This window comes from Antedon mediterranea, chromosome 7 (assembly GCF_964355755.1).
Source record: "Antedon mediterranea chromosome 7, ecAntMedi1.1, whole genome shotgun sequence".
Lineage (NCBI taxonomy): Eukaryota > Metazoa > Echinodermata > Crinoidea > Comatulida > Antedonidae > Antedon > Antedon mediterranea.
In genome coordinates, this window is record NC_092676.1 from 15,942,445 (window position 1) to 15,961,714 (window position 19,270).

Genomic DNA, 19,270 nt, shown 5'->3' on the forward strand with positions numbered 1-19,270 from the left:
CACTGACTTCAGTATTCGCAACAAATTCACTGACTTCAGTATTCGGAATAGATTCACTGACTTCAGTATTCGGAATAGATTCACTGACTTCAGTATTCGCAACAGATTCACTGACTTCAGTATTCGCAACAGATTCACTGACTTCAGTATTCGGAATAGATTCACTGACTTCAGTATTCGCAACAGATTCACTGACTTCAGTATTCGCAACAGATTCACTGACTTCAGTATTCACACTAGATTCACTGACTTCAGTATTCACACTAGATTCATTGACTTCAGTATTCGGAATAGATTCACTGACTTCAGTATTCGGAATAGATTCATTGACTTCAGTATTCGGAATAGATTCACTGACTTCAGTATTCAGAATAGATTCACTGACTTCAGTATTCGGAATAGATTCATTGACTTCAGTATTCGGAATAGATTCACTGACTTCAGTATTCACACTAGATTCACTGACTTCAGTATTCGGAATAGATTCACTGACTTCAATATTCGAAATAGATTCACTGACTTCAGTATTCGCAACAGAATCACTGACTTCAGTATTTGGAATAGATTCACTGACTTCAGTATTTGGAATAGATTCACTGACTTCAGTATTCGGAATAGATTCACTGACTTCAGTATTTGGAATAGATTCACTGACTTCAGTATTCGGAATAGATTCACTGACTTCAGTATTCGGAATAGATTCACTGACTTCAATATTCGGAATAGATTCACTGACTTCAGTATTCGCAACAGAATCACTGACTTCAGTATTTGGAATAGATTCACTGACTTCAGTATTTGGAATAGATTCACTGACTTCAGTATTTGGAATAGATTCACTGACTTCAGTATTTGGAATAGATTCACTGACTTCAGTATTTGGAATAGCTGTAAAATAAAAAAATAAAAGTTGTTTATTTATCATTAGTCAAGGCAAGTAGTGCTGTAATGCATTCTCATTCTTTCCACACATTACCTTTAATAGGAATATCTTGAAATGGAGTATCTGGTGATTCATAAAGTAAATGATCTGAGTCAAATGGAAGTTCTTCACCGTCAACATCAAATGTGACAATCCATTTACTTCCATTTTTTCTTTTTACTGTCCCAAACAAACGTGCATCTCTCCATTTGTTCCCAAATAAATTGTAAGACCAACGGGAAGTATCAGCAACATTTGGTTGGTCACACCTCCATGCCTCTGTGGACACTCTAGAATTAATTCTTATCCTCTGCATTTCTGAAATAATAAAAATAAATCCACTAAATTGTAGGAATATTTAGAGTAATTATAATTACAGTGGCTTTTTTGCTACTAATAATACAAAAAAGATAGGTTCCTGATTCTAAGCCGCTATAAAAATCACATTTTAAGCTTCTGGAAACACTGTATAAAATGAACGTTTTCCTCAATAATTTTGTATCTGAAGTTCCTAGGTGTTCATGTAAGGCACTACATAATACACTAATACTATAAGCCTAGCCTAGGCCTACAACTAATATAATAGGCCTAGCAGTATGATAGAATATTGCAGTTGCAATGATAAAAAAAATAAAAAGGTAAAGGTACTTACCTATTAATATTTTTGTTTAGAATATTAATATTGTTGAACAAAAAGAGTTCTGCACATGGAGAAACTAACATGTGCTGATTGCTTGAAAAGTTTTCAGCCTTTTCCCAGAACAATCAAGATTTGATTAATATTAGTGATTATTAAAATATTTATCAACAATTGTATGGTTATTCAAAAATATCATGACATGTTTTCAAATTTGAAGGATTTAAAAAACCACCAAAAATAAATACCAATTTGATTTTTTCTGTTTATAAGAAAAAGTTTTCTTGAACTTTTATATTATACTATCTGACATAATGAAGTAAAATCCATTGCTTCTTTTCAATCCCAATTTAAAATATAGTACACCACTCAGAGTTTCTGATAAAAGGAAGTAAAAGGCATTGCTTCCTTTTGTAAGAATTATAAATATAGTACACTACTTACAGTTTCTGATAAAAGGAAGTAAAATGCATTGCTTCTTTTTGTAAGAATTATAAATATAGTACACTACTTACAGTTTCTGATAAAAGGAAGTAAAAGGCATTGCTTCTTTTTGTCAGAATTATAAATATAGTACACTACTTACAGTTTCTGATAAAAGGAAGTAAAATGCATTGCTTCTTTTTGTCAGAATTATAAATATAGTACACTACTTACAGTTTCTGATAAAAGGAAGTAAAATGCATTGCTTCTTTTTGTCAGAATTATAAATATAGTACACTACTTACAGTTTCTGATAAAAGGAAGTAAAAGGCATTGCTTCTTTTTGTAAGAATTATAAATATAGTACACTACTTACAGTTTCTGATAAAAGGAAGTAAAATGCATTGCTTCTTTTTGTCAGAATTATAAATATAGTACACTACTTACAGTTTCTGATAAAAGGAAGTAAAAGGCATTGCTTCTTTTTGTAAGAATTATAAATATAGTACACTACTTACAGTTTCTGATAAAAGGAAGTAAAAGGCATTGCTTCTTTTTGTCAGAATAACAATATAGTTACACTGTACTTACCAGTTCTGACATAAGAAGTAAAAGCCATTGATTCTTTTTGTGATAAAGAAAATTACAAGATCATGTAGTTTACTTCTTTTTAAAGATATGTATCTCTGTAACAAATGACTGTTGAACTTTTTTTTTTATCAGAAATATTAGGTCTTGCTTTAAAAAAAAAAAAATATGAAAAAAAAAAAAAATATTTGAAATTGTGGGTTACTTCCTTCTGTCAGAAAGGGGCAGATATGTGTTCTAACATTGAAGAAATAGTGGAAGAAATATACAAGTGGTGCTGGATGACTGCTAAGGAATGCTAACTTCCGGTTATAGTTTACAAGGTGAACATTTATGTGATTTTCTGATCAATTTTCCATTGCAAGGCCTGAATAAGATTACATTAGATCATTATGTTAGAAATCATGTTGGAATTAAATGTGTCTTACCTAGTTTAGTAGTTAGATATAACCGAGATTAAAAATGTTTATCTGGTTTTGGATATTCATGAATTTTAAATTCTTTTCGAAAAAACAAAAATTTGCGAAACTAAACCTGCTTGACAGCTCGGACAGCTTCTTCAGAAGAATGATCGTTATATGATGTTGATAATGATGTTATATAGTAGTAATTATTTTAAATAGGCTTAAAAAAAGATTAGAAATTATTTACAAATCAGTTAATTTCAAATTCTACTGATTTAATGAGGTTGTTCGTGCAACTGTTGGAAAAACGAGTTGTGCACAGCTTCTTGTCATGGCGCAAAATTAGAGAATGTTTTTCGATATGCACCTGTATGTTTAAAAGTGTAATATTAAGAAAATTAAGTGTTTACCTTCAAAACATTGAAAAGATGGTTTATTGGAATTTTATTTTCATTCTAAAATATTTTAGTGATTAGAGAACTTACTAACATTTAGTGACTTTGAACTTTGAATAGATAATGTTCAATGGTACAGTAGTTACTATTGAGATTTACATTACATTTTGTGCAATGCTATACTGACAATATTAATGGTTATTGGTATTAATAAAGCTGTAGATATAAATGCAACTCATATTGTTTATTGCTTATTTTTATTTTGAATCCATGAAACATCTAAGTACAACTAGAAAGCCACTCCGAGAGTACATACCTCCGCATACTGTAAAATTCTCCTACATAAGATTTCTCCGGAAATATATATATATATTCTTTTTCCAGGAGAACAACCTCAAGCTAACAATTGATGCTAACAAGAAATTAGTCAATTATTTGGATGTAACGTTCGATCTAAGAGCAGGGATCTTCCGACCTTTTACTAAGCCTAATAACAAACCGACCTACGTGCACCACGATAGCAACCATCCTCCATCTATTATCCGCAACATCCCACTTGCTATAAATAGATGCCTTTCTGACATTTCATCAGACAAGGATACATTTCATGCATCTGTACCCCTATACCAAGAAGCCCTCAAAGAAAGCGGATATAACCATCAACTTGAGTTCAATGCTGAACAGCAGAAGCCCACAAAATCGCGCACCAGAAACATAATTTGGTTTAACTCACCATTCAGCAAAAGTTTTTAGCTATAGTAAAAGATTGTTTTCCTGCCGGCAACAAGCTTAGAAAAATATTCAACAGAAATACTTTGAAGCTAAGCTACAGTTGAAATAGGTTACAGAAATAGGTTTTTTAAAACTACTCGCATCAAAAAACCTGTACAAGACCTGTTTAAGACTGCTCGCCGGCTTTTGAAAATTTTGTCCTATCACTAGCAGACCACATATCTATCTGTATTTTCATTTTGGTAAAGATCTTGCAATAACTTTTTGAGTAATCCTGCTAACAAACAGACAGACAGACACACGCGATTGATTACATATACATCCTTGGTGGAGGTAAATAAACATAATAGATTCTGGAAGCCCCAATTCTTTAAACAAAGAATTAGTTTTAATTGTGGCACTGAAGTTAATATTTTCATTTTGTTCAAATGTTCTGACCATCATTAATGAAGAACACAAGCATTACTGAATTTACTTGTATTTTTGCATGTATATCTTTTTCTTTTTTTCTGATGCTCTAGTTAATTATTATACTGTACAAAAATACACTCTTGATGATGGTTCAATTTATTGAACTAGATGGTACGCTCGCTTCGCTCGCGTACCATCTAGGTCGTGCCCACAGATGGTTATCGAATACATAATAATTTCAGCGTTAAAGAACTGGCGATTTCAAATGTACGTACCGCAGGACAATAATACATGTCGTTTACAGGAACGAATAAATAGACACTGTGATTTATGTACTCAACTAAAATTAGCACCCTGGGAATTACTTCCGAAAGAGAAACTTGTCACAAAATGAGACACATTGTTTAAGTCAAATTTAAACAAACTTAATTTGTGTTTTGTATGTAACATTAGGGTTGAGGGATGGGGAAGAGGATGGGTGCAAAGAAGAACAATTTTTAAATATATTCTTTATCCATTTAGTAACGAAATATTAATTGTTTTCATGTTTTACAAATAATATACCACTATACACAGTAAAACATTGCGATTTAATACTTTGTTGAAACTATCACCGTCGATTGAAATAGTATAGTACATGTAACGATACATCACTACGACGTGTATATGTTTATATAATTTAAAACAATTTGTGAAAACCACCTCTATTCGGGCAAAATCATAAATTCGATTTAATGGTCAATAAATATTAAGTTATCTAACTCAACTTAATTAGTAGGCATAATGGTTTTCAATTGTTTCTTAGAGCCAATTCATACTTAAGTTGGTTCCTACCCTACCCTCCAAAGTTGTTCTGCGTTTAGTTAGGGCATGTGATGTACCGTAGGCCCATCCTCTACTGGTTTTACAACGCTACTCATGCCAGTGAGGGAAGTGTGGTGATGTGGGTGGTTTAACTGCAATAATAAAGATGTGTACATAATATACGGCGAGTGAAAGCGCTAGCTCATTATCTGTTTAAAAAAATGTATATCCAACCTCTGCAGCACAGATTGAAATGGTTGGGTTGGTTGGAAAAAAAATGGATCGAATTTCTGTTATGAGTATACAGTACTTGCCTTTACGACGCCTGAGGGAATAGACACTTGTGGAACAGAGATTGGAATGTTCCATTCATCGCAAATCAATACATTTGTATAAACGTATATTAAATCTATCAAAATAGTATTTTTTTTTTTAAATCGGCCTGTCTTCAACATTATGATGCTGTACTCGAGCTGTTCAACCGGTTTTCAGCCATTAAAAACAATTATCGTAGGAGGAGATAGGAAAATGCGAAGCATCCTCGTATTATTGTGTGCGGGTATTTTTCAAGACGGACATCCATTAGACAGTGTATACCGCGATCGAAAAACACCCCTATTTGGGGCAAATCGTTGAACCTAAATTCGTTTTAATCGTCAATAACTAATTATCGAACTCAATTTAATTAGTAAACAGGGTTACATCTGGTGGTTAAAATCAGTACCAAAAGTACGAACCAACTTTATATACCATCGAGTAAACATTCTAGAAATAACGCGCGATTTACCGAATTTTGCCCTTACGTAAATTTATATATAGATACCATGTGATCCACAATCCTCCAAAAAATGACAAGGATCTAATTATATATGTTAAATAAATAATTAATGTTTTGTATTCGTTGAATGGAGAGAATATTTCATCTGTTGATTGACTGCTCTATTTAATATTCCTGTTTATCTATGGAGTCATTTCATACCTCTTTTGGTTTTAAAATGAACAAAGCAGCCTTTTTCATGGTCGAACTCGCTCCTTCCAACCAAAAATTTGATGATTTATTTACTTCAATTATAATTTTCATAATCACAAAACTGGGAGAGCTAACCAAATACATATTCCTTTTTACAAAACTACTTCCTTTAAACATAGTTTTCAGTCTACATGGTCTAAAACTCTAGGATAACTAGTTTTTGTCCTGTTTTGTTTATCCAACTCATACATGATATGGCTTGTACTATACTTCCCTCTATTCATAAGCCATTTCTATCGATAGAGCTTTGCTTTCTATTGATTTGTTGTCTTTTGTCATATTTCTTTATTCACTGGTCGGGCCAGGTACCTCAATTGATATTATCTATTGTTGTTCATGCCTGTTATACTGCTATTTTGAATAACAGAAAGAAAACAGTGTAAACTGTCACGCATTCAGAAATAATGCAGGGAATTTCCAGATCATTCCCAAATTATAAATGAGTATGAACTGATGACATTTGCTGGTAAAGATATTTCGAAAGAAAGTAGAATCTATAATTGAGGTGAGTTATCATTGTTATACTGTTTTACAACAAAGTATGTATCTCATCTAAGTATTATAAATTGTGATACTATAAAGTAGAATATTATGCCAATCAATTGAGATAATTTATTTTTTGACATGATCAAATTGACTACAGTACTCATTGGTGTAATATATTTATAAATCCAAAGTCAAATTACTGGAGAAACATGCTCTGGATCTCAAAAGTCAAATTAGTTAAAAATATCAATATTAAAATATTTGAGTGTAGTTGTGTCTTGGTGGTTATGATGCTTGGCTACCACTCCAAGGGTCCTGGGTTCGAGTCCTGTCACATGTCAGAATTTTTTCTAAGGACAAAATTACAACTCTACTCCCAAAGACTTGTAATAAGACTTAGTTTATGTAGAGCATCTTGTGTATATGTTTGTCTCTGAGGGTCCCTAAGCAATTGCTGGATGGATCACCCTCATTAAACATGGTAAAAAAAAAAATATATAAAAATAAATAAGTAATACATAAATATACATATCCAAAGGTAAATTACTAATAACAATAATAAAATAGGTAACTATAATAATATGCAAAACACTATTATTAAATATTTCTGTTGACAGTAGTACAATGGAACACAACATTTTTGAATACGACAATTTACTGAAATCGGTTGAATATCATGTCAATTGGAATCTTGAAAATTCATCTAAATCATTTAAATCAGTCAAACAATCAATTGCAGAGCACAGAGAAGACAGAGGATCATTCACCATTGAGACTCTTCTTTTTGAAAGTTACTTACATGTATCAAAGTTTAAAGGAAATACGAAGAATATAGAAGAAGCTAAAAAAAAGAATGAAGAATCTCTGAAGGAGATATCAAACTTACCTGATGGACCAATCAAAGATGGTTATAAATCGATATACTGGGCATTAAAATGCAAGTTTGCAACCAATCTCAAACATAAGAAAGACAGTTACGAGAAACTGAAGGCACTTCTTACAGCATACAAGGGTGACAACAAAACAGAATTTGATGCGAGTGTTTGTACAACTAAAGGGTTTGCACTTTCAATGTTACCATTATCAAGGTGCAAAGAAAGTGAAGATGAGCTGAAACATGCAACTGAAATATGTCCACATAATGTTGAGTGGATGTTTCTGCTTGGACACATAAAATGGCGAAGGCGCACACACAATTTAACAAAGTATGAATGTTTTGAATTGAATGATGTTAAATCAATCATGGATGAAGTTTTGAAACTAGACGCTGATCATACCTATGCGAAGGTGATCTTATCTGACATATACAGAAGAGAATATGAAACAAAGTCTTTAAGAAATGCAGCAACCGAACAAGGTCACAACCATCAACTTGTGTTTAAAAATGAGGAAGATCCTGCTGTAGTCAAAATAATGACTCTACTCAAAGAAGCACAAGAACATGCGTCCACACCAAGAGTATTGAGTATTATTGCTCAATGTTATATCCGGATGGGTGGTTGCACATGTAGAAGAATAAAAAAGAACCTTACGTGTAGTCAGCCTAAATGTGATTCCAGATACTTTAAAGAAGCTCATAATGTTATAGAACATGCTAAAAAAACATGCGGTGAAGCAGCCTGTATCTATGTTCAAGAGGCAGTTCTTTATCGGGAAAAGAAGGCCACAAGAGAACAATTAGAATGTCTTGAGAGAGCCATCACACTCAAACCATCGGACGTTGGAGCCAGATTACAACAAGCTGTCACCTTTGGTTCTTTTACGAAACAAAAGGAAATGTGTGACCTGTATGATAATCTACTCCTTGAGTTTGATGACGATCCATTTGAAAAGTTTGACATCAACCAGCAGTATGCACATTATTTGATATCAATAAAACTATTTGAAGAGGCAACTTTCAGAAAACAAGTTTGTCTAGATATTGCTCTTGAATCATTTGTGAAGTACACTTCTGAGAATGGACTTATCAAATTTATAGATGAGTATAACAGGTATGTTGATAAAATAATCAAATTTTTACAAAAACATTTTGATATGAGAATCAAAAAGTCAAATGGCCGAGGAAAATTTGTACCAAACTTAGAAAATGCAAAGCTTCATGAAAAGGTTGGTAACTTTGAGATTGCTTATAGTTATTATCAGGGAGCCTTGACAGCATTTCACTATGAATGCTCACCAAATCCAAACGAAGAGCAAAAAAGAGAACTTCTCTTTAGTTTCGCCAAAGTGAATTTGAAGATTGGTAATCTTGAGGTTTGCAGTAACATGTTAGCCATTATCAGAGGTGAGGATAAAATGAGAGATCAAGAAAATGTCCGTCAACTTATCATGGACTTATTTGTAGCAAAAGGAGAGAAAGCAGCTAGAAATAGCATTAAAGCAATAAGAATGTTTACATGTGCAACAGAAATGGGAAGTTTAGAAGGTGCAAAGCGACTATTACAAGAAACAAAACAGATGAAAGACATTGCCTTAAGAAAGCGTGCTTTGACAAGTATTGCTTCTGTTGCCAATGGAAACTGGTGTATACAAAGTGCAGCTTTTGCCAAGGTACTTATACTTTTTTTTTAAAGTCCTTTCCTTAATAATTGTTTAATTAGTCTTGGTTCTATGTTGCGACCCACATACTTTATAAGTTAAATCACACTGTAATATTATTTTGAATCACTTTATTATCATCTTTCATTCCTGTAGATCCAATATCACATTTTGCATCACACATTGAAAGTCTTTATAATAAATTTAGGAAAGTCTATCTTTACTTTTGTTCTTACACCATGGTCTTTGTACATTTAACCTTTTTTCGCAAAATTATCAGCATACATTTTAATTACATTTTTAAAGCTACTTGTAGAAAATTCAGAAGTTCATTTGAATGATGACACCAAAACAGAGAGGTTTTTAGGTGAAACACCTGCTTCACTTGAAGATACCATTCCAGTTACAACTCCAAATGCTTTTGTAAAAGCATGTAAAGGTAAATAACTTGAATTTAATCATATTTTAAATTGTACTAGTTTGTATTTTAATGTACGGATAATGTATGGCATTTCAACATTAAATGCTTCTAAGTTTACACTATTTACATTGTAGATGATTTGAATTGCATTTTAAAATGATGATTCCAAAATTGACTCCATTGTTGCATTTACTGTATTAAACAATGATAAATGTACAGTATAAGCTTCAGTTAAAATGTAGTAATGTGATTCTCTGTTGGTAGATATCTTAATAATGACTTACCTAATTTAACTATTTAAAAAAAAATTGTATACAGTAATTTGTTTTTGTAAGCTTAAATAAATCTTTTAAATTTAATAATACTGTAGAAATATCATACCTGTTTTCAGGCCGATTATTTTTTGTAGTGGTATACAGTACTTTTATCATAACATTATACTCGAGTAGCTAGATCAACTTTCGTGTGCACTTTGAGGTCCAGAGAATTTAACTTCAGAAATTGGTTTTGGGTGGTCAAAAAATCAATTTTGGCTTGGTTACACATTTTGAAAATGTGGCGAAAGGTCAAAAGGTCAGGGTGAAAGGTTATAATACCAAACACCAATAAGTCCTTAAATCTCGACAACCACTGGTCACATCAAGGTAATTTTGGTCTCAAATTGATCAGAAGGTATACATTTATATTCAGTCTAATGGGACATTTTATTAAAAAATGACCGGAAATGCCATTTATAACCTTTGACCCACAACCCAGGGCATATATGTATCTTTCATTAGGCGCAGGAGCCCTGGATAGCGTTACGAAGTCGTTAACTCTGTCAGCCCATGGTCAACCCAACTAATGTGTTTTTCCCAAGGACAATTTATCAATAACTAAACTTTGTCACCACCCATAAGTGTGCTGTTCATTTCCTATTGACCAATGAACACCAATGTAACTGGACCTGAGTTTCTTGCTATTCGACCTTGGGTGCAAATTATACAATTAATTGATGTTAAGGCCATGCACTGACTACTCTTTTCTGTATAGAAACACTGAATTGACTGAATAATAAGAAAACCCTACAATAATTTCTACTACTACTTGATATGGTGTTATACAAGAACTATATTAAAAGAATTGAATGCATGGAGAATGAAAAGTTAAACGTTATAACTTATATGTAAAACATCACTTAGATGATATCTATCAGATATATCATTTTCTAAAAATTGTTTCATTAGTTAGAATAGATCACGGAAAACCAATACCAATACTGATCTGGACTCGGAAATTCAAAATGTAGCAGGCAACGTTTCACCAATGAAAACTTTCAAGACAAACAAAGTATCATAATTATCATGATATCCATTTTTATTTAATAACGATAAATGGATATAAATATTTCGTTTTTTTTGTTATTTTGTGATGGAAAATATATTGAGTGAACATTGGCACTGAGCTTAAATGTTCCCCGTCCCCTTAATGTCCGCTTTATAGGAGTGTCCCCTCAGTAAGGATTTGCTGTTTTTCCCCTTAATAATAAATTATGATGTCCATCTTATCCTCTCAATTTTAATGTGCTACACCCGATAATAGAATACACATCTAGCTCGTGTGTACTTTAAAGAACCTAGTACATCTTTCGAGACGAGTGGGGGGTTACCCCGGTGTATTAGTACATCACAGCCACTGATCACCAACTGGGCCCTCTGGGAGACCAGTCTTTGACTGAAGAGGTTATTTCAATTCAATTCAATAGAATAACTGTACAGTAGGCTCCCATTTGATGCAATGTGTTACCCAATGTGCTCAATTTGATTGTGCTACCCAAATCCATGCTATCCATTTGAAATAATTTGCTATCCATTTGAAAGAATGTGCTACCCGATAATCCGTATAGAATAATGTACAGTACAATTATATCCATTTGATTGTGCTACCTAATGTGCTATCCATTTGAAATAATGTGCTATCCATTTGAAAGAATGTGCTACCCGATAATCCGTATAGAATAATGTACAGTACACGTACTATATCCATTTGATTGTGCTACCCAATGTGCTATCCATTTGAAAGAATGTGCTATCCATTTGAAAGAATGTGCTACCCGATAATCCGTATAGAATAATGTACAGTACTATATCCATTTGATTGTGCTACCTAATGTGCTATCCATTTGAAAGAATGTGCTACCCGATAATCCTTATAGAATAATGTACAGTACTATATCCATTTGATTGTGCTACCCAATGTGCTATCCATTTGAAATAATGTGCTATCCATTTGAAATAATGTGCTATCCATTTGAAAGAATGTGCTATCCATTTGAAATAGGCCTAATGTGCTATCCATTTGAAAGAATGTGCTACCCGATAATCATAGAATAATGTACAGTACTACTGTATATCCATTTGATTGTGCTACCTAATGTGCTATCCATTTGAAATAATGTGCTATCCATTTGAAAGAATGTGCTATCCATTTGAAAGAATGTGCTATCCATTTGAAAGAATGTGCTACCCGATAATCCGTATAGAATGCACAGTACAGTTATATCATAGTTATATCCATTTGATTGAGCTATCTATTGTGCTATCCGTTTGAACTAATGTGCTGTCTGTTTGAAATAATTCAGGTTTTTTTTTTTAATATGTTTTGCTATCCATTTTAAACGTGCTAAACAAGTTACATATTTGTTGATATAAATTTGCGGTACACCACGTAGGCCTATATAATAATATATAATATAATATATATATATATAATAATATAATATTAGTTCTGAAAAGAACTGTTGAGTTGCTTGACGTTTCGATTTAGGCCTACTCCAAAGTCAAAGTTTCCAAAGCTATTCCATCATGTCGTATTCGGGGAATCGCCCACAAGTGTTTTCTCAGAGAAGGGTATGTTCTGTATGGGGTTCTGTATGCTATTTGTTAATAATGTACAAAAAATGAAATGAAAAATCATATTAATTATCGGTTGTACGGAGGAAGCTCGAACAAGACGAAGCGCGAAACAAATAAAAGCGCAGCGCGAAACATCTGAAATGATATACAATTTCTCAAAACATGAAAACACAGAATATATTATATTAATATAACTTTTTAATATTTCCAAAGGCTCGGACAAGGAAGAAGGGCCTTAAAAAACTGAATTGCTAAATGTTAGACCACATTTCCATAACTTTTCAAAACTCATCAAACCCTCTGCTAGTAGGCCTAATTAATATAGGAGCGTATCGCCAAATCATTAGAAAAAAAAAACATGGCATGAAGATGTAATTAATCAAACAACGGCCAAAGAATACCAACAATTTTAATTTAGGTTTCGATTCGTAATTACTAATGTGGTGGACTAAGCCTAGTTTGAAACTATAGTGACCATTTATTTTAGAAAGAAAGATAGACAAATTTGTTTCCATCTCCATGTTATTGTTAATACCAAGGCACTTTTCAATTAAAAATTCTGGCCTAGTATTCTTGCAAGGTCGTCACAGCTCCAGTTACAAAGGTCGTCACAGCTCCAGTTACAAACGGTGATACAAAGTGTCAATCATTTGACCAGTGAACAACCCACTGGTAGGATAGTCCTTGAAACCGTCCGTAAAACACATTAATCACTCACATCAGTCATGCCGCTAATGGTTGAAAACCTCACTTTTTGGGGTTTTCAAACGTAACGCTATCCGGGGCTCCTGCGCCTAATGTGTAACTGGTCGTAGACACTTGAATTTGGTCTTAAATTGTTCGAAATATACATTTTGTTATTTGTTACACATTTTTAAAAATTTTACAAAAGGTCAAAGGGTCAGGGTCAATGGTTATATGAACAAATATAAATAAGTACTTGTATCTCGGCAACCACTGGTCGCAGTAAGCAATTTTGGTTTCAAGATGTTCAGAAGGCATGCATTCATATTCAGTCTAATGGGGCATTTTAGTCAAAAATTATCAGAAATGCCATTTTTGACCTTTGACCCACATACAAGGGCATTTTCCTGTCTCTGTAAGTACTGGTCGTAGAAACTAAATTTTGTATCAAATTGTTCGAAATATACATGATATTTACATTCATTCTAATATAAAATTTGGTTAAAAGATGACCATAAATACTATACATTACTAACGTGATTGTTTCAAACAAAAAACATATCTACACAACTTGTCCTTGGACAGTAATGTTATGCAATAACGTATGCTTTAAATTGTTTCATTATAGGATTTAAAACAAATCCTTTTACTGTTTGTAATTGTATTTTTGCTTATATGCTAGAAAGTATTGTTGACCACATTTTGATAGAAATGTCGAGCTCAACAGTTTTTTTCAGAATTCTAGATGTAACTTACCGAATTCATCCTAATATTAACGCCCCGGGCATTTATTATTCAGAAGGGTTTTTAGGGGAGCGTTTATTTTTTTTGGGTAGTATGATGACATGCATAATCAAATAAATACTACCTAGATATAAAAAAAATACATAATAATTTTATTCAAATTCATTGAAGCTGCATAGGATTAATTTAATTTATTATTTTTACTATAATAGGATTGCAGATTCAGGAATACAGTATGACCCACGCTACACGTGGAATATGCCTCATTATAAACAATATGCAGTTTACTAAAGAGAGTCAACTAAAAGAAAGAAAAGGTTCAGAGGTTGACGAAGGTATATTACTTTCAATTTTAGGAGACTTTAAATGTAATATTGGAATTTCACTTCACTCTTCCCTGGTAGCATAGCTAGCTCTTCCCTGGTATCATAGCTAGCTACAGTTAGCCCATGGTATTTAATTAAATTACAATCAAAGACTGAAATAGATCACTTTTTAAGACTAGCTGGTTTTATATCAACACTTTCTGATTTAGCAGGTGCCTTTAACTTCACTTTTCTTTTTCACATTTATTTTTACTTGATCAATTCTCATGTCATCATCTTTCTTATCTTCCTTGACATCTATTAGATATTACATAGTAAAAAATATAGCACACAAAAGAACAGTAAAATGAATAAAAAGATTCTTAGAATTTAGTCCAAGTATTAGATCCTACAAGGATAGACTCAGGCGTGTTATAATAGCGACTACTGTAATGCCTTCATGTTCATCTATATATAAATTATGGTTAATTCTGACATAGGCGAGCACAATGGAAAAACTTCATACAAATCTCTGCCTTGGATACTTACCTTATCTATCTCAGATGTACCGCGAAACGTAGATTTGATAACGTTAGTTTCCACTATTACGATATTTCTATCATAGGAAGATATTATAAAGGGTTTTATAAGAAATTTTCTGATTTCAATCGGTAAATTTTAACTCTACGCGAGGTAGAAGTAATTTCCGGGTTCACGGTAAGGTGTGTCAATCATTGGTTTCAACCCGGGAGTTGTAAAACAACTCCCTGTTTCAACTAAGTTGGTGCTTGGTAGCCATTTTATTAATTTGTTTATTTTCGGACCGCGCGTGTGAAGGTATAGTAGTACATAAAGATCAAATTAAATATATTCATAAAACATTCATAAAACATAGGAGTAAATTGTGGGAAATAATTATATAAAAATTACATCGAGAGAATTGATAAGATAAGATAAGTCAATGTCATGAACACAACAAGGCGAACATGAAATTGGTTTTTCCTTCATGCTTAAAAACACAATATATAAAACATTAAAAAATCAATACAATACATTAAAACTATATTAGTAAACAAGTTATATTTACAGAAGGAATAAAAAAACAACTATCTTTGAAATGTTGAGTTGGAAACATGAATGAATTTGTGGACAAATGATTTCCTACATCGAGTGGTATTGCACATTGATGAGATGATAAGAGCTTTTGTTTGAAATCGAATGAAAACCCAATAGCCGGGTTGTTGAGTTAGCTGCCAGGACTTTATGTATACTGTGCACTATCTGTGTCCCGTCAGGACCCTGGGATACTTCTGCCCATGTTGAGAGCCGTCTAAAACGTCTTCCTTCTTAGGCCAAAACAGCTCACTGTGTCGCGGAATAATGTATTAATTATACCAATTAGGATGGTATTTATTAGAATAAACGCCCGGAACACCTCCCCAATAAAACATCAATGAAAATAATTATCGCCACTTTTTTTACCACTTTTCATCTACAATAAACACTATACGTAAAACGCTATTAATCATCTAAGACACTGTGAAACAGGTTAGTGAGTAGGTTTAGTTTCACGAATATCAAAAGCATTTAAATAATGGTAACCGACCGAAATCGTCCAGGCCAGAATGTCCTTCTAAAACCTTTTACCCGAGTCATTATCATTCCGAGAACCATCGTCTACACTTCCTAGAGGGGGAGCGAGCGAAGCGAGCTCACCCTCTAGTTTTAATAATAATGTTTAGTTTGTTTTTTAGTTTGTACTGAATTAACGGACTGGTAACATTTAAATTAATTTAATTCCTCAACAGCAAATCTGAAGCATGTTTTCAACTACTTGGGATTTGATGTTGAGGTGATACGCAATGCAACTGGCGAACAGATGATGAATAAAATAATTGATGTTCGTAAAATGGATCATTCCAAGTACGATTGTTTCGTGTGCTGTATATTGTCCCATGGTGACCTTGGAAAAGTTTATGGCATTGACAGTGTCCCTTGTAAAATAATAGATATGACTAGTGCATTTCGTACAGGGTTTTGTAAGACACTAGCAAACAAACCAAAGTTATTCTTTCTACAAGCCTGCCAAGGAACTAGACGGGCTGAGCAACACGTGCAAAATATGGAAACAGACGATGCTCCACCTACTGCTAGGCCTACAGAGAATATCCCGGATGATGCTGATTTCCTGCTTGGATATGCCACAGCACCTGGCAACGTGTCATACAGGAGCAAGACCTATGGATCATGGTACATTACAAAGCTGACACAAAATTTGAAAAAATTCCACCATACCAATCACATACTAGATATCCTAACACAAGTGAATAATGAAGTAAGCCAGGCTATTGCTAATGAGTCTAATGGCTGTTATAAGCAGGTTCCAGCTCCCCAGTATACACTAAGAAAGAACCTATACTTTCCAAAATTATAAATCAAGATTTTCGATTACGTACAGAATTATTTGTCAAAATTATTACATAAGCTAATTAATACAAATAATGTAACTAGAATAGAATAACATATATATAACTGTTAAAGATGTATTGTCCCCCAAAAAAAATGAAAAATGAAGATTAATAAAATCAGACTTTGAATAGGCCATTTTGTTGTTTTATATTAACAAAGTTAATTACTTCCGTAGAAAAAAAACACGAAAGAAATAATGTTATTACTTAATAAATGACAAAATAAATGGTTAATTTCAACCAAAAACACATTGGCTGGCAGGCAGCCAATTTGTCTTAAATTACAATTTTTCAGGTAAATAATTTGTTTTCTGGTTCAATATTTGTTCAAAGTGAACAACTATTATGTGACATTAAAATGGCATATTCAACAAAAACATTATTTTTTCAGGGGAACAATACTGTACATCTTTAATGAACGTTGTCAAATTTGTTTGGCGCTTTTTCATAATTAGTGTTCAAATTCATAATTATTGTGACTACATTTATATAGCACAGAGTACTGTAGGTAGTAAATTACATTCACTGGCGCTCTACACAAAAATAATGAAGAAAAAATATCTGTTCAAACATGCCAGAAAAAAATATAAGTGTACATACAGTACATTTCAGTTAATGTAATAATATTACAACCATTTTGAACATTGCAGTGTTTACATAGCACTGTAATATTGTATTTGCGCTTGTGTTTCAGTAAAATATTGTAGATAAGATATTATTTATAATAAAACACAAGCAATGCTATTCCTCTCTGAGCAAGTTTAATAAGTGCAGTTTCTTATGGTTGACCTGGGCACTTGTCAATATCAATAATCTATAATTATGGTTAATCTGACATAGGCGAGCACAATGGAAAAACTTCGGTACTAATCTCCGCCTTGGATACCTACCTTATCTATCTCAGATGTACCGCGAAACGTAGATTTGATAACATTAGTTTCCACTATTACGATATTGTTCCATATTTCTATCTTAGGAAGATATTATAAAGGGTTTTATAAGAAATTTTCTGATTTCAATCGGTAAATATTAACTCTACGCGCGGTAAGTAATTTCCGGGTTCACGGTAAGGTGTGTCAATCACCTTGCAAGTTCCCTGCATGGTGGGTTTCAACCAGGGAGTTGTAAAACGTTTTTTTTTTTAAACATTATATGGAGGTATATTTTTGCGCTATGGACGTTTCGGCCTACTTCGCGAGAAACATGATGTTGGTGTTTGGTAATAATAATAAATAGTGGGCTGATTAATAGTTTGAAAACAGCTTACGGCATTTCTTAAGTGAATTTTTATTCAACGTATCCTTCCTTAATGAAACATTTGCCCATTGCTGTGTAAATCAGTAATTAAAGTTGTGATGCGAAAAGTGTGTGTAATTATTCCACAGGTAAACCTAGGCATAAGAAACCCAGGAGGGAACAATACGTACATAACAGTAAGCCAACGAGTTAACAACCAAACACTACAAGTAGCAATAGATATATGACTTGTCCTTGTAGTATCGTGAGCGTGCGCAGCAAATAACAAATATCGTCTTGAACTATTACGTACTTTAAACAAACAAGTTAATAATGAAATATCGCACGCACGAGCAGCAAAATAGTAATAATCCAACGCCTTAACGACGACCCTAACAGACGTATCGTGAACACACAAGTATTGAAACAACTCAATATAATCATGATATATTAACTTGATCAAAATTGTTTGAGTCTAGCACTAAATTTGATTTGATTTTTTTTTACATTTATGGGCGAAAAAGTATCTTTTCTTTTTTACATTTGTGGGCGTTATCACATTTGTGGGTAATGCGTTTTTACATTTGTGGTTGTTTTCACATTTGTGGTCGTTTTCACATTTGTGGGTTCAACAGCTCTCCCTAAACAGAAAAGAAATCTTGTACAAATACAACTCTTAAGGTTTTTGTGGATGTTGATAATGAAAAGTAAATGAAGTCAGAGTACTGTAGTAATAATACTGTAATAGTTTTTGTAAATAACTACAGTAGTAGGTTTGATTTGTCTATAACTTTAAATTAATTTGTCATTTAAATATAAATTGTATGTTTATTAATAGGATTTTTGTTATGCTATTAATATTACATTGCTTGGTTTTAATGGTGGTGTTTTTAATAAGGTTAAAGATATACTCTTATAATAAAGAAATAGTTACACATTAAATTACAGTGATAAATCAGAATATATCTGTAATAATATATATCTAGTGAAGATGTACCGTATATTTCGGTGTATAAGTCGCACCTGTGTATAAGACGCACCCCCAACTGAGAGTAAAATATCGGTATTTTTTATATCGTCGATGTATAAGACGCACCTTATATTTCATCAAAACAATGTTTTTTTAAATTGTAATCAATATTATTGTA

General features: G+C 32.7%; 2 protein-coding genes across 2 annotated transcripts in view; one reads left to right on the forward strand and one right to left on the reverse strand.

Annotated features, from left to right (window-relative positions):
- The window catches only part of LOC140054178 (uncharacterized), a 145,787-nt gene that overhangs the window by 83,685 nt on the left and 42,832 nt on the right, over positions 1 to 19,270 (reverse strand). The gene's annotated exons all lie outside the window — the stretch shown is intronic.
- LOC140054824 (uncharacterized) lies at positions 6,798 to 18,809 on the forward strand. Its single transcript, XM_072099917.1, has 5 exons — positions 6,798 to 6,851; positions 7,453 to 9,382; positions 9,677 to 9,809; positions 14,326 to 14,448; positions 16,227 to 18,809. Exons 2-5 carry the CDS (start codon positions 7,457 to 7,459, stop codon positions 16,850 to 16,852), a joined length of 2,808 nt encoding a protein of 935 aa, XP_071956018.1. The 5' UTR covers positions 6,798 to 6,851; positions 7,453 to 7,456; the 3' UTR covers positions 16,853 to 18,809.

Bases quoted from the DNA above. Each gene is read 5' to 3' on its own strand.
- LOC140054824 (XM_072099917.1), top strand. From the start codon at position 7,457: ATGGAACACAACATTTTTGAATACGACAATTTACTGAAATCGGTTGAA. The intron at 9,810-14,325 runs GTAAATAACTTG...TTACTATAATAG, and splicing joins TTTTGTAAAAGCATGTAAAG to GATTGCAGATTCAGGAATAC. The intron at 14,449-16,226 runs GTATATTACTTT...ATTCCTCAACAG, and splicing joins AGGTTCAGAGGTTGACGAAG to CAAATCTGAAGCATGTTTTC.